Below are 27,137 nucleotides of genomic sequence, written 5' to 3' on the forward strand. Positions count from 1 at the left end.
GGGCTGGCGGGCGGCGCGCTGACTTTCCCTGCGCAGGCGCGGCGCCCCTCCGGAGCCCCCAGCCTCCTGCGGTCCTCTGCGCAGGCGTCGGGGCCGCCCGTCCGCTCCGGGCCTCCCCGACCCCGGCGCCTTCTGCGCAGGCGCCTCCCCCCCCACCCCCGCGGGGCCCGCGGTGCGCAGGCGCGGCCCGCAGTGCGCAGGCGCGATCCGCAGCCGGCTTCGGGCGCGCTCCCCCGGCGTGAGGAGACGGCCGGCCGGACACGGTTCCCCGCGCCCCCCGCCGAGCCATGTACCGCCCCGGACGGGGGCCGGCGGCGGCGGCGGCGGCGGCCCGGGGGCTCGGACGCTGCCTCCGCGCCTACCGGGCCCGGCCTCAGGTGAGGAACGGGAGTGGGGGGGCTGCTGCGCGGGGAGGGGCGCAAGCGCAGTGGCGCCGGCGCCTGTCTCTGCGTGTGTGTGTGTGTGTGTGTGTGTGTGTGTGTGTGAGCGCCCGCTGTCGGCTAGGGCCCGTCTCTCTGCGTTGCCAGCTTGCACTTCCCGAGCGCTTAGTACAGTGCCCTGCACACAGTAAGCGCTCAATCAGTACGATTGATGATGATTGGATGGATGGGTGAATGTGCGTGGGGGGGGGTGGGGGGGGCGGGGCGGGGGTCGGTGCTGGGCCCGGAGGTGACTTGAAGGGCGGGAGGCGAGGTTGGGGAGGCGGCCGTTCTGTGTGTGTGTCTTTGTGTGTGTGTGTGTGTGTGTGTCCGTCCGGAGGGGCCCGTTCCCAAGGCGCCCCGCTGCAGGCTGCAGCGTTCCCGGCCACAGTCGATCAATCGGTCGTATTTATTGAGCGCTTACCGCGGGCAGATCGATTGCCCTTCGCAGGCGGAGGCCGAATTCCCGCCTCGGTAGATCGAGACTGGAATGGGCCTGCCGAATTTGGCCCACTCATTCAACTTCCTCTGTCCACCCTTACCTTTCATTCATTCAGTTGTATTTATTGAGCGCTTCCCGGGTGCAGAGCACTGGACTGCTACTTATCATCAGCATCATCAATCGTATTTATTGAGCGCTTACTGTGTGCAGAGCACTGGACCAAGCGCTTGGGAAGTACAAATTGGCAGCGTATAGAGACAGTCCCTACCCAACAGCGGGCTCACAGTCTAAAAGGGGGAGACAGAGAACAAAACCAAACATACGAACAAAATAAAATAAATAGAATAGATAGGTACAAATAAAATAGAGTAATAAATATGTATATACATATATACAGGTGCTGTGGGGAAGGGAAGGAGGTAAGATGGGGGGGGATGAAGAGGGGGACGAGGGGGAGAGGAAGGAAGGGGCTCAGTCTGGGAAGGCCTCCAAATACTTATAATAATGATGGCATTTATTAAGCGCTTCCTATGTGCAAAAGCACTGTTCTAAGTGTTCAGGCGCTTAGTACAGTGCTCTGCACATAGTAAGCGCTCAATAAATACGATTGATTGATTGATTCTAAGCACTGGGGAGGTTACAAGGTGATCAGGTTGTCCCATGGGGGGCTCACAGTCTTCATCCCTGTTTTACAGATGAGGGAACTGAGGCACACAGAGAAGTTAAGTGACTTGCCCAAAGTCACACAGCTGACAGTTGGCAGAGCCGCGATTTGAACCCATGATCTCTGACTCCAAAGCCCGGGCTCTTTCCACTGAGCCACGCTGCTTCTCTATATATACTAAGCGCTTGGGAAGTACAAGTTGGCAACATATAGAGACCGTAGGGACCGTCTCTAGATGTTGCCAGCCTGGACTTCCCAAGCGCTTAGTACAGTGCTCTGCACACAGTAATTGCTCAATAAATACGATTGAATGAATAGGGGACTTGTTAAGTGCTACCGTGGCTCAGCGGAAAGAGCCCGGGCTTTGGAGTCAGGGGTCATGGGTTCAAATCCCAGCCCCGCCAATTGTCAGCTGGGTGACTTTGGGCAAGTCACTTCACTTCTCTGGGCCTCAGTTACCTCATCTGGAAAATGGGGATGAAGACTGTGAGCCCCCCGTGGGACAACCTGATCACCTTGCAACCTCCCCAGCGCTTAGAGAACAGTGCTTTGCACATAGTAAGCACTTAATAAATGCCATCATTATTATTATTATTATTATTACCACCTATATAAGGGTTGGGGTACATACAGGGGAATCAGGTTGGGTGCAGACCCTGTCCCACTAGGGTCCACGTTCCTAGAGAAGCAGCGGGGCTCAACGGAAAGAGTCCGGGCTTTGGAGTCGGAGGTCATGGGTTCAAATCCCTGCCCTGCCAATTGTCAGCTGGGTGACTTTGGGCAAGTCACTTCACTTCTCTGGGCCTCAGTTACCTTATCTGTAAAGTGGGGGTTGACTGTGAGCCCCCAGTGGGACAACCTGATCACCTTGTAACCTCCCCAGCGCTTAGAACAGTGTTTTGCACATAGTAAGCGCTTAATAAATGCCATCATTATTATTAATCCCCATTTTATAGCTGCGGCGGGGCTCAGTGGGTAGACCCCGGGCTAGGGAATCAGAGGTCGTGGGTTCCGATGCCGGCTCCGCCACTTATCGGCTGGGTGTCAGTGGGCGACTCACCTAACGTCTCTGTGCCTCAGTTACCTCATCTGTAAAATGGGGATTAAGTCTGTGAGCCCCACGTGGGACAGACCGATTACCTCGAATCTACCCCGCCACCCAAAACAGTGCCTGGCACGTAGTGAGCACCTAATAAGTACCGTCATCATAGATGAGGTAACTGAGGCTCAGTGAAGTGACTTGCCCAGGGTCATCCAGCAGACATGCGGCAGAGCCGGGATTAGAACCCGGGTCTGGGCTCTATCCACTAGACTACACTGCTTCTCCATCCCAGATGGGTCAGAGCTGGAAGGGTCGTCCCCCCCCAATTCTATCCACCCCCTGCCCTGCTTTCAAGGAGTAGGACATCAGCCAGCGCCTTTCCCTGACCTTCCTCCACTTGCCCTCTTCCTTATCCCCTTGGAAACTGGCCACTAACTCTGTTGTGTTGGACTCGCCCGAGTGCTTAGTACGATGTTCTGCACATAGTAAGCGCTCGGTAAATACTACTGATTGATTGGGCTGTCCCTCGACCCATTTTTTAAAATGGTATTTATTAAGCACTTACTATGTGGCGGGCACAGCCCTAAGCCCCGGGGTAGATCAGACGATCGGGTTGGACAGAGTCCCTGGGGCTCACGGATGACTTAGCCGAGGCCCGGAGGAGTTTAGCGACTCGGCCGAGGTCACACAGCGGGCAGGTAGCGGAGGCGGCATGAGAACCCAGGTGCTCCGATTCCCAGGCCCGGGCTCTGCCTCCTAGGCCGCGGGACCCGTCCCGGCCCCATCCGGCTAGGGCCGGGAGAGGACGGGGCCTCTCCCGGATCGGTGAGGGGCGGGGTGCCTCCCCTTAACCTGGTCTCTTCCTTCCCCACAGGACCAGCTGGCCTCACACTCCCCCCCGCTCCTGCCCCCCTGGATTGTCTCTCCCCCTCCCGTCCTTCCTCCCGACACCCCACCCTTCTGGGCCCGCCCCCCTCCACGGAGCGGCCCCCGGTCCCCGGCCCCCCGGGCCGCGGCCCCCCACGGCATCGGCCCCTCTAGCGAGGCGGGGGAGGGCGGGTCCGGCGGCCTGCACGGGGGCTGCCTGGACAGCCTGCGCAGCCTCTTCGAGGGGCCGCCCTGTCCCGGTCCGGGGGCCCTCCTCCCCTTCCGGGCCCCCGGGGACCCCCACTCCGCCCCTGCCACCCCCTCCGGGGACCCCCGCATGGAGGAGCACCTGGCCGTCATGTACGAGAGGATGAGGCAAGAGGTGAGGCCGGGAGGAGGCGTGAACCGGAGCGGAGTGGGACTCCAAAGGAGTCCGGCCTCGTTCGGCTGTCGGAGGGATTCTGAGACGCTGGGGCCGGGATGGTGCACGGAAACCCCGTGGGGACAGAGGGACTAGACTGGAAGCTCACCGTGGACGGGGAATGGGTCTACTAACTCCCTTGTATTGGCCTCTCTCAAGCGCTCGGTCCAGCGCCCTGCACACAGGCAGCGCCGGATAAGTAGCGTTGATGGATGGATTGAGGCCTCCATTCCTCCACTCAGTCGGGCTAGGGAAGGGGAGGGGCGGCGGTCCGGAGGCCCCGCGGGCGGCCCCCTGGAAGGGAGAGGACGTTGAGGGACCGGGGAGGGGGAGGGTCCGGCCCTGACGGCCCCGTGTGTGGCTCCCGCAGCTCCCTAACCTGTTCTTGCGCTCCCACGACTACACCCTGTACTCGTCCGACGTCGAGTTCGTCAACGAGATCCTCAACATGAGAACCAAGTGAGGGGCCGGGCGCCACGGGTGTGGGTAGGTGGGCTGGGGCAAAGGGGATGGCCCATCGCTCATCCACCCGCGCACGACCCCCCACCACGTACACACTTGCTCGCTCTCCCCACTTCCCCCCACCCCCAGCTTTCTCCGTCCGTCGTAACAGCCGTCACGGGGGGCCACGTCAACCCCCCCCCCCCTCCTTCCCCCGCCCCTGACGGGTCGCGGCCCCTCCCCGCGCCGCCGACCGGGCCGCCCCGCTCTCCCCCGCCCGCCCCCCGGCTGTCCCGTGCAGGGGCCGCCCCTGGTACATCCTGTCCCTGACCCTGTGCCGCTTCCTGGCCTGGAACTACTTTGCCCAGCTGCGGCTGGAGGTGCTGCGGCTCAGCCGGCACCCGGAGGACTGGACGCTGCAGGCCCGCTGGCGCCTCGTCGGCCTGCCCGCCCATGTGCTCTTCCTGCGCTTCTACCGCCGGGACAGGGAGGATCTCTACAGGTGAGGCCTGCCCCCCCCCCCCCCTCCCCCGACCCCAACCCGCCTACTGTTCCCGCATGAGAGGGGGGCTGTTGCGGGGGGGGGGGGGGGGGGCGGGCCGCCCGTCTGTCCGGCCCCCTCCAGCCCGTCCGTCTCGGCTCCCCGCCCGCCCAGGACTTACGACGCCTATTCCACCTTCTACCTGAACTCCGACGGCCTCATCTACCGCCATCGCCTAGACAAGGTGAGTAGGTGCAGACGGCGGGACGGACGGGCGCGCGGACCGACCGGGGGGATGGGGGCCTGGGGTAGGGGTCAGCGGCCAGCCCTCGCCTCCCTCACTGACGCCTCATCTCCGCTTCCGCCAGCTCATGCCCTCGCACTCACCCCCGGCGCCCGTGAAGAAGCTGCTGCTGGCAACCCTGGTGGCCCTGGGCTGGGCGGAGCCCCAACCGCATCTGCAGCTCTGCCCCGATCCCTGACCGGGGGCAGGCCACCGGGCGGGGGACGGGGTGACCGTCAGCACTGAGCTCATCTGAACGCACAGGGAAAGGGGGCCGGGGGGCCCGGGCCCTCCCCCCCAACCCATCTCACGCTGTGTAAAGTCGCTGTGTAATTTAACTTGTATATAATAAAGCCCAGGAAGGCTGGAAGGGGCTGCACCGTGAAGATTTTTAGGGGCTGGAGGGGAGGAAGAGGGGGAATGCACCCTGCCAACCTGTCGGGCTCCCCACGGCCCCGCTCCCGGCCCTCGGGGAGGACGGCCTCGGCTCTGGGCCGGGCTCGACGGGGAAGGCCCTTGAACTTAAAGCTGGGGCCCAGTCTGTTTCGGATGGGGTTTTTTATTTTATTTAACAAAATTAAAGTCTCTCTATAAAGATGAACCCGCAGGCTAGAAAGGAAACCGTACAGGAGGACGGGCGGGCGGTCCGGCTCAGCCAGCCCCACTAGCCGAGTTCCTCCCGCACCTTGCCCACTTTCTTGGGCATCTTTTTCGCACTGGGGTCCTCCAGCTCGCGGGCCTTGTAGTAGTGGGGGGCCACTTCCAGCAACCAGCTGCTCTCGATCTCCAGCACCTAACGGGGGGGACGGCAGCGGGGACGTTAGCGCCCCAGCTCTCGGGCTGGGGCTTGGGGCTCCGGCTCAGCGTGCCGCCGCCTCCTCCCGACCGTGCCACCCGGTGCCCGCTCTGAGTCCGGTGGGCAGCTTTGGGCCTCAGGATGGCCCAGATCCAAATCTTCCACCCCATCTGCCCAGAAGCTCGGGGTGCGGGGACAGCTCTCATTAGGAAATTCGGGGCCCAAACATAGTCCCACTCAAGCTGCGGAGACTTTCTGGGAGGGGGTGGCAATCAAAGCAATTCAAGCTCCCCTCAGTGGGTGACAAACTCTCCAGTTTATACCTCCCAGCGGGCCCTGGGGGAAGGGGAAAGGGGGTGGGGAAAGCAAAATCCCTTTGGTCCGGAATTCCTCTTCCCATCACGCACCGACTAGGGCAACCTCAGTGGATCTAGTCCAATATGTACCAAATCCCCCGGCAGACCTAGGCCAGATGAGGCTGAGCAAGTCCTCCCCTAATACGCTTGGGGGTGGGAGGGCGGTCCCTGACCCTGATCCGGCTCCCGGCGGGCGGAAGCCTGGGTGCCATCCTCCCCCCATGCCTCGGGATCACTTATCCGGCTGCCGGAAGGGTGAGGGCCAGACCCCGGGCTCCCGGGATGCCTTGGGGTCGGTGACGACCGCATTTCCAGCCCACCGCGTATCCCGTCTCCCAGAAGGCGGAGGGGCCGTGACCCGCGGAGGAACCTCATTTCCCAGCCTGCCCAGCAGCAGCAGCCTGCGGAGAGGAGGGGGGAGGACGGAGGGTGGCCGTCGGACCTGTCTCATGAACTCCTTGGTGGTGAAGACGAGCTCGTGGTAGAGCAGCCAGCGGGGCTGCTCCTCGAAGAGGCAGGAGTTCGGGTGGATGTACACCGTCTGCTGCTGCTTCACCGTGCGGTAGCCGCTGCGCATCAGTCGGGCCGTGTGGTAGAAATAGCCGGCGGTGATCGCCTGGTGGAGGGGAGGGGAGGGTCGCTACGCAACCGTACCACCGGCCCCCGGCCCCGATCCGGATCACCCGGGACTCGGGAAAGACGCGGGGAAAGCCACGAGCGGGGAAGCGGAGGAGGCTGGATTCTAGAGGGCTCGGGCGGGACCGGTCTGGGAAGTCTGTCGGAGACCGTGTGTGTCCCAGCGTGCGATGGGGGTGGGGGTTGGGGTGGGGGCCGGTCCAGACCCCCCCGGGGGCGGGGAGGGACCGCGAATCGCGACCCGGTGGGGCGGCGGAGGGTTCTGACCTTGCGGACGCGGGTGTGGTCGCCCTGGCAGGAGGTGAGCCCCACCTCGACGCGCTCCAGCAGCCCCTCCAGCTGCTCCCGCACGTCCCGGGCCCGGCGCAGCGAGCGCAGCTGCACGAAGTTCTCGTAGCACCACTGCGCCGAGTAGCCGCTGTCCACCCACTGCGCCAAGGACACCACAGCACGGTCCGCCGGGGCCACGGCGCCCCCTCCGCCCCTCCCACCGGCGCCCTCCGCCGCCCCCCCGGACCTGGGTGTAGACGTTAAGCAGCACCAGGTGGTCCCCGCCGGGCACGAAGAAGTTGGCCCGGGCGTTGTCGGCGTGGACGACCTTGTCCTTGGGCCGGTAGAAGATGGCGTTGTTCACGGACAGCATGGCCGCCACCGTCAAGATCTCCTCAGAGCAGCCGTACCTGGCGGGGGGGCAGAGGGGGCGGGTCAGTCGGGCGCAGGGGGGGCAGGCGGAGACCCCGGGACGGGCGCGGGTGGACTCACTGCTCAGAGGCCAGGATCATCTTGGACAGCATGGGGTCCACGGGCAGCTCCGCCATCTTACGGCCCAGCTGCGGGAGCACGGAGCACGGCCTGAGGCCCCCGGGCCTCCCCTCCGCCGCGTCCCCTCGTCGCCACGTGTCCCTCCGTCCACGTGCCCGTCGCGCGGACTGACCTTGGTGAGCTCCCCGAGGTGGTTGAGCGCACCCAGCGCATAGAGTTGCTCCAGGGCCAGCACCAGGGTCTCGTGGGGCGGAGGGTCCAGGAAGTCAAAATGGATCAGGTCGTTGATTCCTGAGGGCCAGGTGGCAGTCCGTCAGCCCAAGGTCTCCATCCCGTGACGCTCCGGTCTCCCCCCTGGCTCCCCTGCCAACTCCGCTCATGGGATCCAGGGCCACTTGACGTAGTGATTTACATCCCTGTCCGTCTCCCCACCCCGGTCTGGGCGGGGCACGTGTCTACCACCTCTTCACTGGCCCCCCCCACCAAGCGCTTAGTCCAACGCCGTGCCCGCAGCAAGCGGTCGATGAGTACCACCGACTGACTCATGTGGGTCTTCCGACCTGCCGGTCGGCCGTCCGTCCCCCACCCCCCCGGCCTCGCCCGGCCCTCACCCAGGCTCTTGAGGAGCAGGACGACGTTGCCCAGGCTGGTCCTCTGGATCTCGGGGACGGTAGTGTCCTCCAGCTCGTGCTGGTAGGCCCAGGCCGTGTACAGACGGAAGCACTTGCCGGCCGCCACCCGGCCCGCCCGCCCTGCCCGCTGGTTGGCCGAGGCCTGAGGGTGAAGACGGAGGGGCCAGTGGGAAGCGCGCTCCGCTGCGTCGCCTGGCCGGAGGGGGCTTGGGCCCCTCCCTCCATCCTCTCGCCCCACCGGCCCCTCACCTTGCTGCAGGGGGTGACGACCAGAGACTCCATGCCAGTGCGCGGGTTGTAGCTCTTCTGCTTGCAGAAGCCGGGATCCAGGACGTAGATGATGCCCTCGATGGTCAGCGACGTCTCCGCGATGTTCGTGGCGACCACCACCTGTCTCCATTGGGATCGAGGCCCCGTTTCACCCGTGCAGAAAACCGGGGCGCAGACCCTTTAACGGAGAGGTCCGGGGCGGGGGGCACCCGGCAGGGGCGGAGCTGCGTTTCAAACCCAGCACTGGGCTCCGGCCACGAGGCGACACCACCTCGAGAGGAAGGAAGGCCGACAAAATCCCAGCCTGCTCCCCCGTTGTGGGGGCCGAGGACCGTGTCTAATTCCCACCTTTGGACTCTCTCCCAGCGCGTGATACAGTCCTCTACACTGTGAGCTCATTGTGGGCAGGGGATTGTCTGTTATATTATTATATGGTACTCTCTCAAGCGCCTAGTACAGTGCTCTGCACCCAGTGAGCGCTCAAGAAATAGGACTGACCGACTGCGCACAATCAATCGGTCGTATTACCGCCTGCTTACTGGGTGTAGAGCACTTCCCCCTTCTAGACTGTGAGCCCACTGTTGGGTAGGGACTGTCTCTATATGTTGCCAACTTGTACTTCCCAAGCGCTTAGTACAGTGCTCTGCACATAGTAAGCGCTCAATAAATACGATTGATTGATTGATTGATTGTCCTCACTGCTATAACAGCTGAGAGACGATCTCTGCCCACAAGGAGCTCGCAGTCTAGAGGGGGAGAGAGGAATTTAAAAAAAAGAAACGACGGATCTGGACGCAAGTGCTGTGGGACGGTGGGGCGAATAAAGGGAATGGACTCAGGGAGAAGGAATGGGATAGGAGGGCTAAGTCGGGGAAGCCCTCTTGAAGGAGATGGGATTTTAGGAGGGATTTGTAAATGGGGAGAGCAGGGGGCTGTCTGATAAGTATCAGGGCAGAGGCAGGATGGGGGCGAAGAGCGAGGTGGAGCACGATAAGCTCTGAATTCCTCCACTATCACGGCTACTCCTGAACGCGGGGGGCGGGGGGCTGCGGGCAGAGGGAGAGCGCCCTGCTTCCCTCTCCCCAAAGGTGGGGGGCGGGGGGGGAAGGGGCGAGACCCCGACCTTGCGAGCTCCGGGGGGCGTGGGCTGGAAGATCTTGGCCTGCTTGTCGGACGGCAGGTTGGCGTAGATGGGCAGCACCAGCAGCTCGCGGATCTTGGAGCCCAGGCGGCGGCAGCGGTCCTGGAGCATCTCGCAGGCCGTCTCGATCTCCTCCTGCGGGCCGGGGGTCGTGGGGGGCTTCACCGGGATCCGCGGGAGCCTCCTCGTCCCCGGCCCGCACCCCTCCCGGGCCCAGCCCCGGCCCCGGGTCTCACCTGCCCAGTCAGGAACACCAGCACGTCCCCGGGGGGCTGCGTCACGTGGATCTGCAGCACGGACACCACACACGCCTCCAGGTAGTCCGCCTCCGGCGCCTGGCGGCAGAGCGGGAGAGGGCCGTCCGGTGGGCCGCCGTCGCCGGCCCCCCCGGACGGTCCCCGGTGGTCCGCCGCTCCCCCCCGCCCACCGGCCGGGCCCAGCGGTCCCCGTGCCCCCGCCGCCGCCCCCCCACCTTGGTGTAGAAGATGTCCACGGGGTAGCGCCGGCCGGGGATGCGGAAGACGGGCGCGTCGTCGAAGAAGGTGGCGAAGCGGGCCGTGTCCAAGGTAGCCGAGGCCACCAGGACCTTGAGGCCGGGGCGGAAGCGGGCCACGTCCTTGATCAGGCCGAACAGCACGTCCGTGTGCAGCGTCCGCTCGTGGGCCTCGTCCACCATCACCACGCTGCCACCCGGGGACACAGACCACCGGTCTGACCGTCCGACCGCACGGCCGTCCACCGGCCCATCCCGGGGGGCAGCGGGGGTGGCCGAGCCCCCAAACCCGGCGGTCGGAGCCGGGAGGACCCGGGGCCCGTCAGCCCCCTCTCATCGGCCGTCGTCAACGGTACTTATTGGGCGCTCGCCGGGTGCAGGGCGCTGGACTAAGCGCTTGAGAGAGGCCAACGCAACGGAGTTGGGAGATGCCCAACGAGTGTGTGAGTCCTTGCCCACAATGAGTTTCCAGTCCAGAGAGGGAGACGGGCAGTAAGGTAAGTAAATAATAAATAATAATCTAGTGCCGAGGTGTCTTGATCTTAAACTCCGCTGGACTGGAAGCTCCGTGAGGGCGAGATCCTCCCCGCAATGCTGAGTCCAGTGCTCTGCACACAGTAAGTACTCAATAAATAACGTCGACAGACCACAGAGACTCTCCGGGCCTCAGTTTCCTCATTTGCAAAATGGGGATGAGACACATTCTCCCTTCCCCTTAGACTGGGAGCCCCGCAGGGGACAGGGACTGGGGACGCGCTGATCCCGTCTCTACCCCAGGGCTTAGCACAGTGCGTGGCACATCATAAGCGCTCAACTGACACCACGACCGTTCCAGCCAGAGTCCGGTGGCCCCAGAGGGCTAGGACAGCTTTTTGGAGGTGTCCCACCCACTCTTTCCCTTCTCTACCATCCCAACTTTGGGCCACGGAGGTGAGTGTCTTGGGGCCTCATGGCCCGGCCCGCCCACTGCCCAGCCCCTTCCTAGGAGCCAGGTGAGTTGAGATGCAGGGGAGTGGGGGGAGGTGGGCAGGGGCCAGGTGAAGTGTGGGAGCCCGGGGCCGGTCAACACCTGTAGCTCCCGAGGTCGGGCTCGGAGAGGAATTCCCGGAGGAGCATCCCGTCGGTCATGTAGCGGAGAACCGTGCGCTCCGAGGTGCAGTCTTCGAAGCGGATGCTGTAGCCCACCTGGGGCGGGAGGAGGACGCAGTGGCGGGTGGGGCCGAGGGAGCCAGGATGCCTGGGCCCCGGGGGTAGGGAGTTGGAGCCGGGGGCGTGAGACGGAGGGGCCGATAAGACGGGGAGGGGCCGGGGCAGAGCGGCCCGAGGCCCGGCTGGCCGGCACGGCTCACCTCGTTCCCCAGCTTCACCCCCATCTCCTTGGCGACGCGGGCGGCCACGCTCATGGCCGCCACCCGGCGAGGCTGGGTACAGGCGATCTTCATCCCGTCCCTCGTGTAGCCCTGCGGACCGGGCGGTGGGAACGCTCAGGGGGGCGGCCGCGGGGTGCTGGGGTGTGTACGTGTGTACGCGTGTACCTCACTGCTAACCGCCCCCTCGTCCCCATTCCTGGGATCGAGGGGAGCTCCTCTAGCAAACGGTGTATGGGGCTTTGGGGGACTGAATGAATGAATGAGTGAATGCTCTATCCACTAGGCCATGCTGCTGTACTAAGAAAGAGGTCATTTGGAAGGATCCACACCCAAATTGGGTTTGTCAAGCAGACGGGTCAGAGGCCCTGGCCCAAACTGTGGTAAGCACACAGGATATTTTAGACCAAATTGATAACTGAGATGCAAACAAATCACCATGATGAGTTGACATCCACTCAAGAGTTAGGCCTTCCCAGACTGAGCCCCCTCCTTCCTTCCTCTCCCCCCCCGCCTCACCTCCTTCCCCTCCCCACAGCACCTGTATATATGTATATATGTTAGTCCGTGTTTATTACTCTATTTTACTTGTACATATTTATTCTATTTCTTTATTTTGTTAATATGTTTTGTTTTGTTGTCCGTCTCCCCCTTCTAGACTGTGAGCCCGCTGTTGGGTAGGGACCGTCTCTAGATGTTGCCAACTTGGACTTCCCAAGCGCTTAGTACGGTGCTCTGCACACAGTAAGTGCTCAATAAATACGACTGAATGAATGGAGTGGGAGCCAGACCCCGCAGGGGCACCCGGGGGAGAGCCGGGCAACCCTGGTGGGGTGGGCGGGGCCCAGCCGCGACACTGGGCCGCTGTGGCAGGGGGGTGGCCGGCCTCCCCGGGACCGTCTCTGCGGGCCCCACCTCAGCTACGACGGGGCGATGGGAGGCCGCACGAGCCGGGGCCCGCGCTTGGGAACCAGGGCTCGGGCCGGCTGACCGGCTGGGAAGCCAGAGGTGGAAAGCGCTTCCCAGAAGCGGGGCGGAGGTGACCCCCGGGCCTGGGAAACCGACGGGGAGCAGCTGGTGGGAGGATAGCAAGGGGGGGTTGGAATGGGCGTACGTGGGGCACCCACCTCCTCAAAGAGGTACTGGGGGATCTGCGTGGTCTTCCCCGAGCCGGTCTCGCCCTCGATGATGAGCACCTGGTGGTCGGCGATGGCGGCCAGGAGCTCCTCGCGGAAGGGGAACACGGGAAGGCTGCGGCGGACGGCCCGGATCGACTCGTCGCGCTCCGCCTGGCCGGCCGGCGAGGAACCCGCCGACGCCTCCTGGGGCGGAGGGCCGGACGATGGACGCGGGCGGGTCTGCCCCCCACCCCGGGGCCCCGTCCTGCCCGACTCCCGCCGGGCTCTCTCATCCCCTTCCCCACCTGCAGCCCCCCAGCCCCGCCCCTCTCCGGCCCCACTTCCTGCGGCCACCCCACCTGGTCGCCGTCGAGCCGGGTGGCGCAGACGAAGTCGATGGCCGCGGCCGCGGCCTCCTCCTCCTCGTCCAGCAGCAGCAGCTTGTACTCGGGTTCCCGGGGGGCGGCATCCTTGGCCCCGAAGCGCAGCGTGGCGGCCCCCAGGCGGGCCTCCTCCCAGCGCCGTTGCTCCTCCCCGGGAGCTCCCGACCCCGCCTCCTCCACCTCCGTCTCCACTGCCGGCTGCCACCGCCGGGGAGGGAGGACGGACGGACCGAACGACAGTTCGGAGGGAGGGAGACGGAGGCCGCGGGGCGGGGGAGCGACACGGACAGGGGGCAGACGTGGAGGCGAGAGATGTGGGGACGGGAGGGAGGGAGGTGGAAAGAGAGGCACGGAGGGAGAGGTATGGGTGGGGAGAGGCAGCAGAGGGGAGAGATGGGAGAGGAAAGTCAGGTGGATGACCCCTTAGCCCCACTCCTCTCACCGGGCCCACCCTCATCGTGGCCCTCCCTGGGGCCAGCCCCCATCCCGGATCGCCCCCGGAGATCAACGGCACCCTTCGGGCTCGCCCGTCCGGCCCCCCGGGTCCGGCAGCTCACCGGTCCCCGGGTCTCCTCCGGCATGCGGTAGCGGTTGGTGGCCTCCAGCTTCTCCTGCTGTCCGGCGGCCCGGTACTCTCGGGCCAAGTCCCGCACCCGGCGCTTGTAGCGGATCTCCCGCCGCTCGGCCCCGCTGAGCCGCTGGTCCCCGAACAGGAATTCCTCGTCCGCCAGCTCCGCCTCCAGGTCCTCCAGCTTCTCCCGCTCCCGCTTCGCCAAGTACTCTCGCCGCGACTTCTTCCGCAGCTCGGGGATCTGGGAGTCGGGGAAGGGGGTCTATGCCACCGGCCCCCTGTCTCTGACAGACGGCGGTTTCCCCGGGAAGGGTCTCCCCGGGAAGGGTCTCCCCGGGATCTCCGGCACCAGAGGGCCGCACTTGGATCTCCGCTGGCTCCTTCTCATGTCCAGAGGCGGAGAAGGACCGGGCCTGGGCATCGGGGAAGTGGGTGAGGTCCTTCTCCCAACCCCCAGCTGGAGGGAACGTCGCCAACCCTCCTGACTGAGGGGAAGGCACCCCAGAAGCTGGAGCTGTGCCAGCCACTGAAGGACCCGCCCGCCACGAGCACGGTCACCTCTCCTGGGTCCCACGGGCCGCAGTTTCGGCTCCCCCCTGCCCGGGCCAACCCCACTGGCCCCAGCCTTCTCTTCCCCGCCCTGGCCCCTGCCCGTCACCCGCTCCCCCGTCAGCCCTGGGAGCCCAGACCGCACCATTTCGCCAACTCTGTGGCCAAGAGGATCACGGGGTGTTGGCGGGGGTCCTGTGGAGATCGGGGCAGGCACTCACCATCGTTTTCTGGTCCTCCTCCGCCATTTTGAGCCGTTTCTGAGCCTCCTCATACGCCTAGAACGAGGAGAGGCAGCTCTGACCAGACTCCCCGTCACCCGTTCCCCGGGGAGAGAAAAGCGGGATGCCCAGAGGGGACCCCATGAGGGGCAGGGGCTGGGGCAGGGCCTGGAATTGACTTGTGTAACCTGCATCTCCCCCTGCGCCCGGCAAGGCGTTTCGCACACAAGTGCTCCACACAGCCCAGTTATTATTGTTCCCATCAATACAAGGGCTCCAGGCCCACCCGCTCCGTGCTTGCCCTGAGCCCACAGTGTCACCCAGTGGGTTCCGGAACCTCCCCTCCCCTTTCCTGGGCCGCCAGCCGGGCGCTCCCCACTTTCTCGTCAGAGCAGAGCGCTCCAGCAGAGCGTTGCGGGTGCGGTCCTCGTCCCGCTGGCCCCCGGCCGCCCCCCACCTTCTTGTCGGAGCGCTCCAACACGTTGCGGGTGCGGTCCTTGTCCCGCTGGCGCACGCGCTGAGCGAAGGCGTCGCGTTCCTCCAGGTCCCGCAGGCGCTCCCGCTCGCTGCGCTCCCACTCGTCCTCCGACTCCGCCTTCTCCCCCGTGGGGGCCCGGCTCCCCCTGGGCCGCGGGATGGGGCGCAGGTCAGGACGCTGATGTGGGAGAGGGAAGGAGGGAAGGAGGGAAGGAGGGAAGGAGGGAAGGGGAAAAGGGGGCACGCCCGGCCTCCCGCCGCCCCCCACGGCCTCAGCACCGCCACCAGCCCCCCGCAAGGTCCCGTACCCGGCCCGGCTCTTCTCCGCGCGGCCGGCCGCCTCCCGCTCCCGTTCTTCCTCATCCTCCTCCTCCTCCTCCTCCCGCCGCCGCCTCCGCCTCAGGTGTCTCTTCTTGCGGCTGGCGGACGGGGCGGCGGGGGCCCCGGCGGACTGGGTCTCCGGGCCGCTGTCCTCGCTGTCCTCCAGCAGCCTGTAGGCCTTGTTCTTCTCCTGCAGGGCCAAGGCCGCCCGCTCCGCCGCCCGCGCCGGACGCTCCGCCAACACCTTCCGTGGAACCTGGGCCAGACACCGGCGTCACGGCCCCGAGGCCCCACCCGCACCTCGGCTCTGCCCCCTCCCCTGGGGCGCCTCCCCCGCCCCCATGGGATCCATCCCCACCTCCCTCTGGGCTTCACCCCGAGTGCCACGGCTCTTGTCCCCACCAGGGCCCTCTTCCCAGCTCTGCCCTCAGTCGGCTCCATCCCCTTGGCCCCATCCTCTCAATCAATCAATCAATCAATCAATCGATGGCATTTACTGAGCACTCCCTGTGTGCAGAACTCTACGCTAGGCACTTGGAAAAGCCCAGTACAGCAGAGTTGGTAGACACGTGGGGAGACACGGACTGAAAGATTTTGTAGAAAAATGATCCGGGCAGCAGAGTGAAGTATGGACTAAGGTGGGGAGAGACAGGAGGCCAGCAAGGTGGCAGATGCAGTAACAAAGAGCTTGAAACAGTGTTTGACACATCCTAAGCATTTAATGCCATTTAAAAAAAGAAAACGGAAGAAAAAAGGCGGGCTAGGATAACCACTTGGATGGTACGGTAGCAGTTTGGATGAAGAGGAAACGGAGGATTCCAGAGATGTTTTGAAGGTATGCTGTGTTGCCGATTTGTACTTCCCAAGCACTTAGTACAGTGCTCTGCACACAGTAAGCACTCAAATACAACCGACTGAATGAATGAATGAAGGTACAGACCAAAGAATTTGGAGACGGAATATGCGGGCTTAGTACAATTAATGTCTGTCTCCCTCTCTAGACTGTAAGCTCCCTGTGGGCAGAAATTGGGTCTTCCAACTCTGTCCTCTCCCAAATCCTCATTCAATTCGTTTTTATTGAGCACTTACTGCGTGTGAAGCACTGTACTAAATGCTTGAGAGACACCAGTACAACACACGCATTCCCTGTGCCACAACAAGCTTTACAGTGCTCTCCACCCAGTAAGCGCTCAATAAATGCCACTGTTGATGGCGATGCACACGCTAAGTGCTCAATAAATACCATTGATGCTGAGGATGCCGACGCATACAGTGAGCGCTCAGTATATACCACTGATGAGGATGATGACACACAAGGTAAGCGCTTAAAATAATTATTATTATTATGGTATTTGCTAAGTGTTTACTATGTGCCACACGCTGTTCTAAGCACTGGGGTGGATACAAGTAATGAGGTCGGACACAGACCCTGTCCCACATGGGACTTACAGTCTTAATCCCCATTTTCCAGATGAGGTAACTGAGGCCCAGAGAAGTGAAGCGACTTGCTCAAAGGCACACAGCAGACAAGTGGCGGAGCTGGGATGAGAACCCACGTCCTTGCCATTAGACCACGATGCTTCTTGATACCACTGATCGAGGAGGACGATGGACACAGGGAGCGCTCACTGGACACCTCTGAGGAGAATGACGATGGACACAGGGAGCGCTCACTAGACACTGAGGAGGATGACAACGGACACGGGGAGCGCTCACTAGATAGCTCTGAGGAGGATGACGACAGACATAGGGGGCACTCACTAGATAGCACTGAGGAGGATGACAACGGACCCAGGGCGCGCTCACTAGACACCAGTGAGGAGGATGACGATGGATGCAGGGAGCGCTCACTAGATAGCACTGAGGAGGAGGATGATGGACACAGGGAGCGCTCACTAGACAGCACTGAGGAGGATGACGGCAGAAACAGGGAGTGCTCACTAAGCACTGAGGAGAAGGATGGTGGACGCAGGGAGCGCTCACTAGATACCACTGAGGAGGATGACGACGGATGCAGGGAGCGCTCACTAGATAGCTCTGAAGAGGATGACGACAGGCACAGGGAGCGCTCACTAGACACCCCTGAAGGAGGGAGGATGACGATGCCCACAGGAAGCACTCACTAGACACCACTATTCAATTCAATTCAATCGTCCTTGCCATTAAGCCACGTTGCTTCTTGATACCACTGATCGAGGAGGATGATGGACACAGGAAGCGCTCACTGGACACCACTGAGGAGAATGCCGATGGACGAAGGGAGCGCTCACTAGGCACCGAGGAGGATGACGACGGACACGGGGAGCGCTCACTAGATAGCACTAGAGGAGGATGACGACGGACATAGGGGGCACTCACTAGATAGAACTGAGAAGGATGACAATGGACACAGGGGGAACTCACTAGACACCACTGAGGAGGATGACGGCGGACATAGGGAGCACTCACTAGACACCATTGAGGAGGAGGATGACGGACACAGGGAGCGCTCACTAGATAGCACTAAGGAGGAGGGTGGCGGACACAGGGAGCGCTCAATAGACACCACTGAGGAGGAGGATGACAATGGACACAGGGGACGTTCACTAGCCAGCACCGAGGAGGAGGATGACAGGCACAGGGAGCGCTCACTAGACAGCACTGAGGAGGAGGATGGTGGACACAAGGAGCGCTCACTAGACACCAGCGAGGAGGAAGACGGCGGACACAGGGAGCGCTCACTAGACAGCACTAAGGAGGAGAAGGATGATGGACACAGGGAGTGCTCACTAGACAGCACTGAGGAGGAGGATGGCGGACACAGGGAGCGTTCACTAGACACCAGCGAGGAGGAAGACGGCGGACACAGGGAGCGCTCACTAGACAGCACTAAGGAGGAGAAGGATGACGGACACAGGGAGTGCTCACTAGACAGCACTGAGGAGGAGGATGGTGGACACAGGGAGCGTTCACTAGACAGCACTGAGGAGGAGGATGGCGGACACAGGGAGCGCTCACCAGACACCAGTGAGGAGGAGGATGGCGGACACAGGGAGCGCTCACTAGACACCACTGAGAAGGATGATGATGGACGCGGGGGACGCTCATTACATAGCACTGAGGAGGAGGATGACAGGAACAGGGAGCGCTCACTAGACACCCCTGAGGAGGGAGAATGACGATGCCCAGAGGAAGCACTCACTAGACACCACTAAGGAGGATGACGATGGGTGCTGGGAGTGCTCACTAGATAGCACTGAGAAGGATGACGACGGACACAGGGGGAACTCACTAGACACCACTGAGGAGGATGATGGCGGACATAGGGAGCACTCACTAGACACCATTGAGGAGGAGGATGACGGACACAGGGAGCGCTCACTAGATAGCACTAAGGAGGAGGGTGGCGGACACAGGGAGCGCTCACTAGATAGCACTAAGGAGGAGGGTGGCGGACACAGGGAGCGCTCAATAGACACCACTGAGGAGGAGGATGACAATGGACACAGGGGACGTTCACTAGCCAGCACTGAGGAGGAGGATGACAGGCACAGGGAGCGCTCACTAGACAGCACTGAGAAGGAGGATGGTGGCCCAAGGAGCGCTCACTAGACACCAGCGAGGAGGAAGACGGCGGACACAGGGAGCGCTCACTAGACAGCACTAAGGAGGAGAAGGATGATGGACACAGGGAGTGCTCACTAGACAGCACTGAGGAGGAGGATGGCGGACACAGGGAGCGTTCACTAGACAGCACTGAGGAGGAGGATGGCGGACACAGGGAGCGCTCACCAGACACCAGTGAGGAGGAGGATGGCGGACACAGGGAGCGCTCACTAGACACCACTGAGAAGGATGATGATGGACGCGGGGGACGCTCACTACATAGCACTGAGGAGGAGGATGACAGGAACAGGGAGCGCTCACTAGACACCCCTGAGGAGGGAGAATGACGACGCCCAGAGGAAGCACTCACTAGACACCACTAAGGAGGATGACGATGGGCGCAGGGAGTGCTCACTAGATAGCACTGAGAAGGATGATGACGGACACAGGGTGCGCTCACTACACACCACGAGAAGGAGGAGGATGATGGACACAGGGAGCGCTCACTAGCCAGCACTAGTGAGAAGCAGCGTGGCTCAGTGTGAGAAGCAGCGTGGCTCAGTGGAAAGAGCCCGGGCTTTGGAGTCAGAGGTCATGGGTTCAAACCCCGGCTCCGCCGACTGCCAGCTGTGTGATTTTGGGCAAGTCACTTCACTTCTCTCTGCCTCAGTTCCCTCATCTGGAAAATGGGGATTAAGACTGTGAGCCCCCTGAGGGGCAACCTGATCACCTTGTAACCTTCCCAGCGCTTAGAACAGTGCTTTGCACATAGTAAGCGCTTAATAAATGCCATTATTATTATTATTATGGGTTCAGATCCCGGCTCTGCCAATTGTCAGCTGTGTGACTTTGGGCAAGTTACTTCACTTCTCTAGGCCTCAGCTCCCTCAGCTGTAAAATGGGGATGAAGACTGTGAGCCCCCCGCGGGCCAACCTGATCGCCTTGTAACCTCCCCAGCGCTTAGAACAGTGCTCTGCACATACGTAGTAAGTGCTTAATAAATGCCAACATCAAAGCACTGAGAAGGAGAATGGCAGACACAGGAAGCGCTCACTAGACAACACTGAGGGGAATGACGACGGACACAGGGAGCGCGCACTAGATAGCACTGAGGGGAATGACGACGGACGCGGAGAGCGCTCACTAGATAGCACTGAGGGGAATGACGACGGACACGGGGAGCGCTCACTAGATAGCACTGAGGGGAAGGACGACGGCCGCGGGGAGCGCTCACCAGACAGCACTGAGGGGAGTGACGAGGGACACGGGGAGCGCTCACTAGATAGCACTGAGGGGAATGACGACGGACGCGGGGAGCGCTCACTAGATAGCACTGAGGGGAAGGCCGAGGGACACGGGGAGCGCTCACTAGATGATGATGATGATGGCATTTGTTAAGCGCTTACTATGTGCAAAGCACTGTTCTAAGCGCTGGGGGAGGTTACAGGATAGCACTGAGGGGAGTGACTACGGACACGGGGAGCGCTCACTAGATAGCACTGAGGGGAGTGACTACGGACACGGGGAGCGCTCACTAGATAGCACTGAGGGGAGTGACTACGGACACGGGGAGCGCTCACTAGATAGCACTGAGGAGAGTGACGACGGACGCGGGGAGCGCTCACTAGATAGCACCGAGGGGAACGACGACGGACGCGGGGAGCGCTCAGTAGACAGCACTGAGGGGAAGGACGACGGACGCGGGGAGCGCTCACTAGATAGCACCGAGGGGAGTGACGACGGACGCGGGGAGCGCTCAGTAGATAGCACCGAGGGGAGTGGCGACGGACGCGGGGAGCGCTCACTAGATAGCACCGAGGAGGAGGAGGAGGAGGAGGGGCGCGGGGAGCGCTCACCAAACACCACAGTTTGCCCGAGGGAGGGGAGCGGAGGCCCCGGGCTGCTCCCTCCCTCCCTCCCTCCCTCCGTCCGTCCGTCCGTCCGTCCGTCCGCCCGCCCGTTTGTCCGTCCTCGGGTCCCGTACCTTGCTCCAGAGCGTCAGGGCGAAGTCCCGTGCCGGCCCGTCGGCGGCCAGGGCGCCGGTGTCCCGCAGCCGCCGCACGAAGTCTTCGGCCGAGTCGCAGCGTCGCGCGGTGCCGATGAGGAAGGGGGCCAGGTGCCGTTCGCTCAGCCCGAGCACGGCGTGCAGCTCGTCCTCCACCCAGTGCTCCAGGCCCGCCGGCGTCGCCATGGCGACCGGCGCCCCGGGGACCGGACCGTCGCCAGGCGACCCGGCCGGCCGCGGGCCGCGGGCCGCGGGCCGCGACGCGCTCCCGCGCAGGCGCAGCCCGAGAGGCGCCGCGCAGGCGCGCCGGGACTCGTTGGGGACGCCGGGCGCCGCTCTGCGCGGTGGGCGACCAGGCGGAGGGATAAAGGAGCGAGGTGAGGAGGCCCGGGAAGGGAGCACCCCCCCCACACACACACGCCAGTGCGCCTCCGCCCCGCCAGGAACCTCACCGACGGGTCCGCAAGCCCCGCGCCTCTTCCGGTCTGGCCGCCGGTACTTCCGGTTCCCCGTCGGGGCGGGTCGACTTCCTGTTCCCCTGAGAAGCCGCGTGGCTCAGCGGAAAGAGCCCGGGCTTTGGAGTCAGAGGTCGTGGGTTCGAATCCCGACCCCGGGACTTCGGGCAAGTCACTTTTCTGGGCCTCGGTTCCCTCATCTGGAAAATGGGGTCTAAGACCGTGAGCCCCCCCCCACCGTGGGACAGGCTGCGTGGCCCAGTGGAAAGTGCCCGGGCTCTGGAGTCAGAGGTCAGGGGTTCGAATCCCGACTCCGCCAATTGTCAGCTGGGTGACTTTGGGCAAGTCACTTCTCTCGGCCTCAGTTCCCTCCTCTGGAAAATGGGGATTAAGACTGTGAGCCACCCCCGTGGGACAACCTGCGTGGCTCAGTGGAGAGAGCCCGGGCTCTGGAGTCAGAGGTCAGGGGTTCAAATCCCGGCTCCGCCACTTGTCAGCTGCGTGACTTTGGGCAAGTCACTTCTCTGGGCCTCAGTTCCCTCATCTGGAAAATGGGGTTTAAGACTGTGAGCCCCCCCCACCGTGGGACAACCTGCGTGGCTCAGTGGAAAGAGCCCGGGCTCAGGAGTCAGAGGTCAGGGGTTCGAATCCCGCTCCGCCAATTGTCAGCTGGGTGGCTTTGGGCAAGTCAATCAATCGTGTTTATTGAGCGCTTACTGTGTGCAGAGCACTGTACTAAGCGCTTGGGAAGTACAAGTCACTTCTGGGCCTCAGTTACCTCATCTGGAAAATGGGGATTAAGACTGTGAGCCCCCCGTGGGACAACCTGCGTGGCTGATGGAAAGAGCCCGGGTTCTGGAGTCAGAGGTCAGGGGTTCAAAGCCCGGCTCCGCCAATTGTCAGCTGGGTGACTTTGGGCAAGTCACTTCTCTGGGCCTCAGTTCCCTCATCTGGAAAATGGGGATTAAGACTGTGAGCCCCCCCCCCGTGGGACAACCTGCGTGGCTCAGTGGAAAGAGCCCGGGCTCTGGAGTCAGAGGTCAGGGGTTCAAATCCTGGCTCCGCCGCTTGTCAGCTGTGTGACTTTGGGCAAGTCACTTCACTTCTCTGGGCCTCAGTTCCCTCATCTGGAAAATGGGGATTAAGACTGTGAGCCCCCCGTGGGACAACCTGCGTGGCTCAGTGGAGAGAGCCCGGGCTCTGGAGTCAGAGGTCAGGGCTTCAAGTCCCGGCTCCGCCACTTGTCAGCTGCGTGACTTTGGGCGAGTCACTTCACTTCTCTGGGCCTCAGTTCCCTCATCTGGAAAATGGGGATTAAGATTGTGAGGCCCCCTTGGGACAACCTGATCACCTTGTAACCCCCCAGCGCTTAGAACAGTGCTTTGCACATAGTAAGCGCTTAACAAATACCATCATTATTATTATTATTATTATTATTATTACTGCCACCTTCGCTAAAGGAGCTTCCCCAAGAGCACCATTTTGGGGCTCGAAGGCGTTCGGCTTCCGAAAGGCCCGCCACTCGGTTTGGGGTCCTTTTTTGTCTTGTTTTTTAATGGTGTTAGTTACCTTTCGTGTGCCAGACATTGTTCCAAGCGCCAGGGTAGATACAGGATAATCGGGTGAAACACAGTCCGTGTCCCACGTGGGATTCAGTCTTAATCCCCATTTTCCAGACGAGGGAACCGAGGCCCAGAGACGTGAAGTGGATTTTCCAAGGTCACACAGCAGACAGGTGGCGGAGCCGGGATGAGAACCCAGGTCCATCCGACTCCCAGTCCCCCGCTCTTTCTGCCAGGTCACGCCGCTTCCTATTTGTATGTATTTATTCTATTTATTTTATTTTGTTAATATAATAATAATGGCATTTGTTAAGTGCTTACTGTGTGCAGAGCACCATAATATATTTTGTTCTGTTGTCTTTCTCCCCCTTCTAGACTGTGAGCCCACTGTTGGGTAGGGACCGTCTCTGTATGTTGCCAACTTGTACTTCCCAAGCGCTTAGTACAGTGCTCTGCACACAGGAAGCGCTCAATAAATACGATTGAATGAATGAAAGGTAAGAGCGGACCGCCCTGCTCGGAGGAAGTTGAGTGAGTGGGACAGATTCAGCAGGACCATTCCCGTCTCTGATCTACTGAGGCGGAAATTCGGCCGCCGCTTACAAAGGGCAATCAGTCAGTCATTCAGTGGTGTTGATTGAACGCTTATTGTGGAGCACTGTACTAAACGCCTGGCGAAGGACAGTACAACAGAATAGGGCCACCACCATCATCATCATCATCAATCATATTTATTGAGCGCTTACTATGTGCAGAGCACTGTACTAAGCGCTTGGGAAGTACAAATTGGCAACATAAAGAGACAGTCCCTACCCAACAGTGGGCTCACAGTCTAAAAGGGGGAGACAGTTCCCAGTTCCCAGCCCTGCTACAGGGCAGCGTGGCCTAGTGGAAGGAGCCCCAACCTGGGAGTCAGAGGACCTGGGTTCTAATTCCAACTCTGCCATTGCCTGCTGTGTGACCTTGGGCAAGTCACTGCACTTCTCTGTTCCTCAGTTTCTTCACTTGTAACACGGGGATTCAATTCCCGCCCGCTCTCCCTCCTCTTTAAAATTCCGAGCCCCATGTGGGGCAGGGATCGGGTCTCAGTTTGTATCTGCCCCAGTGCTTAATACAGTGCTTGACACGTAGTAAGCACTTAGCCGATACTTGGGATTATTATTGGGCTGATTGGGTGCCAAAGCCCTGTATTAAAACCTGGGGTAGATACAAGGTAATCAGCTCAGACACGGTCTCTATAATAATAATAATAATAATGGTATTAAGCGCTTACTATGTGCAAGGCACTGTTCTAAGCGCTGGGGAGGTTACAAGGAGATCAGGTTGTCCCATGGAGGGCTCACAGCCTTCTTCCCCATTTTACAGATGAGGCAACTGAGGCCCAGAGAAGTTAAGTGACTTGCCCAAAGTCACATAGCTGACATTTGGCGGAGCCGGGATTTGAACCCATGACCTCTGACTCCAAAGCCCGGGCTCGATAACACTGGACGGAACCTCCTACTGAGGAACAAATTAATGAAAGGTATTTATTGAGTGCTTACCTTGCACAGAGCACTGTTCAAAGCGCTTGGCAGACACGTTCCCTGCCCTTAAGAAGCTTGCAGTCCCGTTAGACTTTAAGCTCCTTGTGGGTGGGAACATTTCTACCAACTCTGTTATGGTGAATTCTCCCAAGCGCTTAATACAGCACTCTGCACACCTTAAGCGCTCAGTACTTACGACTGATTGATAGAAGGGGAGACAGATATTAAAATAAATTACAGATGCCGCGGGGCTGAGGGTGGAGTGAACAAAGGGGATAGGTCCGAGTGCGTAGGCGAAGCAGAAGAGAGAGGGAGTACGGTAAAAGAGGGCTCAGTCAGGGAAGGCCTCTTGCAGGAAATGTGCCTTCAATAAGACTTTGAAGGTGGGGAGAGCGGGGGTCCGTCCGATAAGGTGTCGGCGGCGAGATGGACGAGATTGAGGTACAGTGAGTAGGTTGGTGTTAGAGGGGCGAAGCGCGTGGGCTGGGCTGCGGTAGGAGTTCAGCCCTATACCGCTTATACACACGTCTGTAATTTATTTATATTAGTATCTGTCTCCCCGTCGAGACCATAAGCCCCTTGTTGGTAGCGAACGTTATCTACTAAAGCTGTTGTGTTGTACTCTCCCAAGTCTTAGTCCAGTGCTCTGCGCACAGTGAGCGCTCAATAAATACCGTTGATCGGTTGACTGGTAGAAGGGGGTGAGCTGATTGAGTGCTTTAAAGCCGAAGGTCAGGGGTTTCTGTTCGGTGCGGAGGTGGATGGGCAACTACTGGAAGTTCTTGAGGAGTGGGGAAACGTGGATCCAGCGGTTTTGTGGGAAAATGATCCGGGCAGCAGGGTGAAGTATGGACTGGAGGCTGGGAGGTCAGCAAGGAGGCAGTGCAGTAATCCAGGCGGGAACACGGTACAATTCGGATGGGGAGGAAAGGGTGGATTTTTGGCGATGCCGTGAAGGTTGAACCGACGGGATTTGGTGATAGACTGAATATACGGGTTGAATGAAAGCGATGAGTCAAGGGGAATGCCGAGGTTACGGGCTTGTGAGACAGGAAGGATGGTGACGGGAAAATCAGGGGACGGACGGAGTTTGGGTGGGGAGATGAGGAGATCTGTTTCAGATCTGATGGGTTTGAGATTCATTCATTCATTCAATCGTATTTATTGAGTGCTTACTGTTTGCAGAGCACTGTACTAAGCGCTTGGGAAGTACAAGTTGGCAACATATAGAGACGGTCCCTACCCAGCAGTGGGCTCACAGTTTAGAAGTCTTGAGATGTCCGTGAGAAGTTTAAGTAGAGCTGTACTGAAGTCCAGAGGAAATGCAGAGAAAGCGCTTTGGTCCTGTTGCTTCCAGGGTTTTGCGAGATGTGTGAAGAGGTGAAGGCTTGAGGTGTGAAGTCCCTAGCTAACTGCACGGGGGTAATAACAGTGTGCCGTTCAGGGCTTAAATTGGCCCTTCACCGAGCAGGTTTGGTTTTCGCTGTGACCGTGCATCTGACCCCAAAAGGCTGCAGAGTTAGCGGGACAGCAAGTCCGGCGACATGTTTCCAAGCACTAGGGCTTCAGTCCTCAATGACCTCACCTCCTCCTACCTCACCTCGCTTCTCTCCTCCTGCAACCCACTTCCCTGCTCTAATGCAGACCGTCTCCATCTCGTCTGTCTCACTGCCAGCCTCTCGCCCCCGTCTGCCTCTGGCCTGGAATGCCCTCCCTCTTCGTATTGGACAGACAGTGACTCTCCCCACTTTCAAAGTCTTATCGAAGACACATCTCCGCCAAGAAACCTTCCCTTGACTTTAGCACATCACTCCACCCCTTATGTCCCTATCCATAATTTCTTCATTTCTGTTCCTGTCCGTCTCCCCCTCTAGACTGTAAGCTCGTTGTGGGCAGGGAACATGTTACCACCTCTGTTATATTGTACTCTCCCAAGTAAGTAGGAAATGCTAATAAATGAGATTGATTGATTCAGCCCTCCCCACCTTCAAAGCCCTCCTAAAAACCTCCTTCTTTTTTTTGGACGGCATGATTTACGGGCTAAGCGCTATTCGAACTGCTGAGGCAGATACAAGTTTGTCAGTTTGAACACAGTCTCTGTCCCACATGGGGCTTTCAGAAGGCTAAATTGGAGGAAGGAGGATCTAATCCCCATTTTACAGATGAGGGTTCTGAGGCACAGAGAAGTCACCCACAACATGAATAAAATCCCATCTGTAAAATGGGAATTAAGACTGTGAGCCATTCATTCATTCATTCAATCGAATTTGAGCACTTACTGTTGCAGAGCACTGTACTAAACGCGTGGAAAGTACAGTTCAGCAATAGAGAGACAGTCCCTGCCCACAGCGGGCTTACAGTCTAGAAAGGGGGAACAGACCTCAAAACAAGTAAACAGGCCTCAATAGCATCAATATAAATAAACAGAATTATAGCTAAATACACATCAAAACAAGTACACAGGCATTAATATAAATAAAAAAAATTATAGATCTGTACAGATATACACAAGTGCTGTGGGGCGGGGGATAGACCAAAGGGAGAGAGTTGGGGCGATGGAGAGGGGAGCTGAGGAAAAGGGGCTTAATCTGGGAAGGTCTCTTGGAGGAGGTGAACCTTCAGCAGGGCTTTGTTGGGGGGAAGTGTGATTGTTTGGCGGATTTGGGGAGGGAGGGTGCTCCAGGCCAGAGGCAGGTCACGGGCCAGGGGTCGACGGTGGGATAGGTGAGAACGAGGCACAGTGGGAAGGTTAGCACCAGAGGATGACGACGACGGACCTCCACCAGTGGAGTGGGTGGGCTGGGCTGGAGAAGGAGAGAAGGGAGGTGAGGTAGGAGGGGCAAGGTGATGGAG

The 27,137-nt window shown here is 60.6% G+C and overlaps 2 protein-coding genes across 3 annotated transcripts; one reads left to right on the forward strand and one right to left on the reverse strand.

Moving 5' to 3' along the window:
• Positions 1 to 254: 254 nt before the first annotated feature.
• CY4H6orf136 (chromosome Y4 C6orf136 homolog) lies at positions 255 to 5,430 on the forward strand. Its single transcript, XM_038768744.1, has 6 exons — positions 255 to 377; positions 3,442 to 3,816; positions 4,226 to 4,314; positions 4,598 to 4,798; positions 4,952 to 5,021; positions 5,146 to 5,430. Exons 1-6 carry the CDS (start codon positions 288 to 290, stop codon positions 5,257 to 5,259), a joined length of 939 nt encoding a protein of 312 aa, XP_038624672.1. The 5' UTR covers positions 255 to 287; the 3' UTR covers positions 5,260 to 5,430.
• Positions 5,431 to 5,599: 169 nt separating this feature from the next.
• DHX16 (DEAH-box helicase 16) lies at positions 5,600 to 20,955 on the reverse strand. Of its 2 annotated transcripts, none has more exons than XM_038768594.1 (20): positions 20,724 to 20,955; positions 15,141 to 15,409; positions 14,813 to 14,978; positions 14,356 to 14,412; positions 13,572 to 13,826; positions 12,991 to 13,212; positions 12,641 to 12,835; positions 11,496 to 11,606; positions 11,216 to 11,331; positions 10,126 to 10,336; positions 9,890 to 9,988; positions 9,636 to 9,788; positions 8,492 to 8,632; positions 8,222 to 8,384; positions 7,783 to 7,901; positions 7,611 to 7,678; positions 7,366 to 7,528; positions 7,116 to 7,250; positions 6,655 to 6,828; positions 5,600 to 5,853 (listed from the first exon to the last, which is right to left on the reverse strand). In XM_038768594.1, exons 1-20 carry the CDS (start codon positions 20,928 to 20,930, stop codon positions 5,725 to 5,727), a joined length of 3,153 nt encoding a protein of 1,050 aa, XP_038624522.1. In that variant the 5' UTR covers positions 20,931 to 20,955; the 3' UTR covers positions 5,600 to 5,724. The 2 variants fall into 2 exon arrangements, with proteins under 2 accessions (XP_038624522.1, XP_038624521.1); XM_038768593.1 differs by having other exon boundaries at positions 7,116 to 7,277.
• Between the last annotated feature and the right edge of the window lie 6,182 nt (positions 20,956 to 27,137).

This window comes from Tachyglossus aculeatus, chromosome Y4, assembly GCF_015852505.1.
Source record: "Tachyglossus aculeatus isolate mTacAcu1 chromosome Y4, mTacAcu1.pri, whole genome shotgun sequence".
NCBI classification, from domain to species: domain Eukaryota; kingdom Metazoa; phylum Chordata; class Mammalia; order Monotremata; family Tachyglossidae; genus Tachyglossus; species Tachyglossus aculeatus.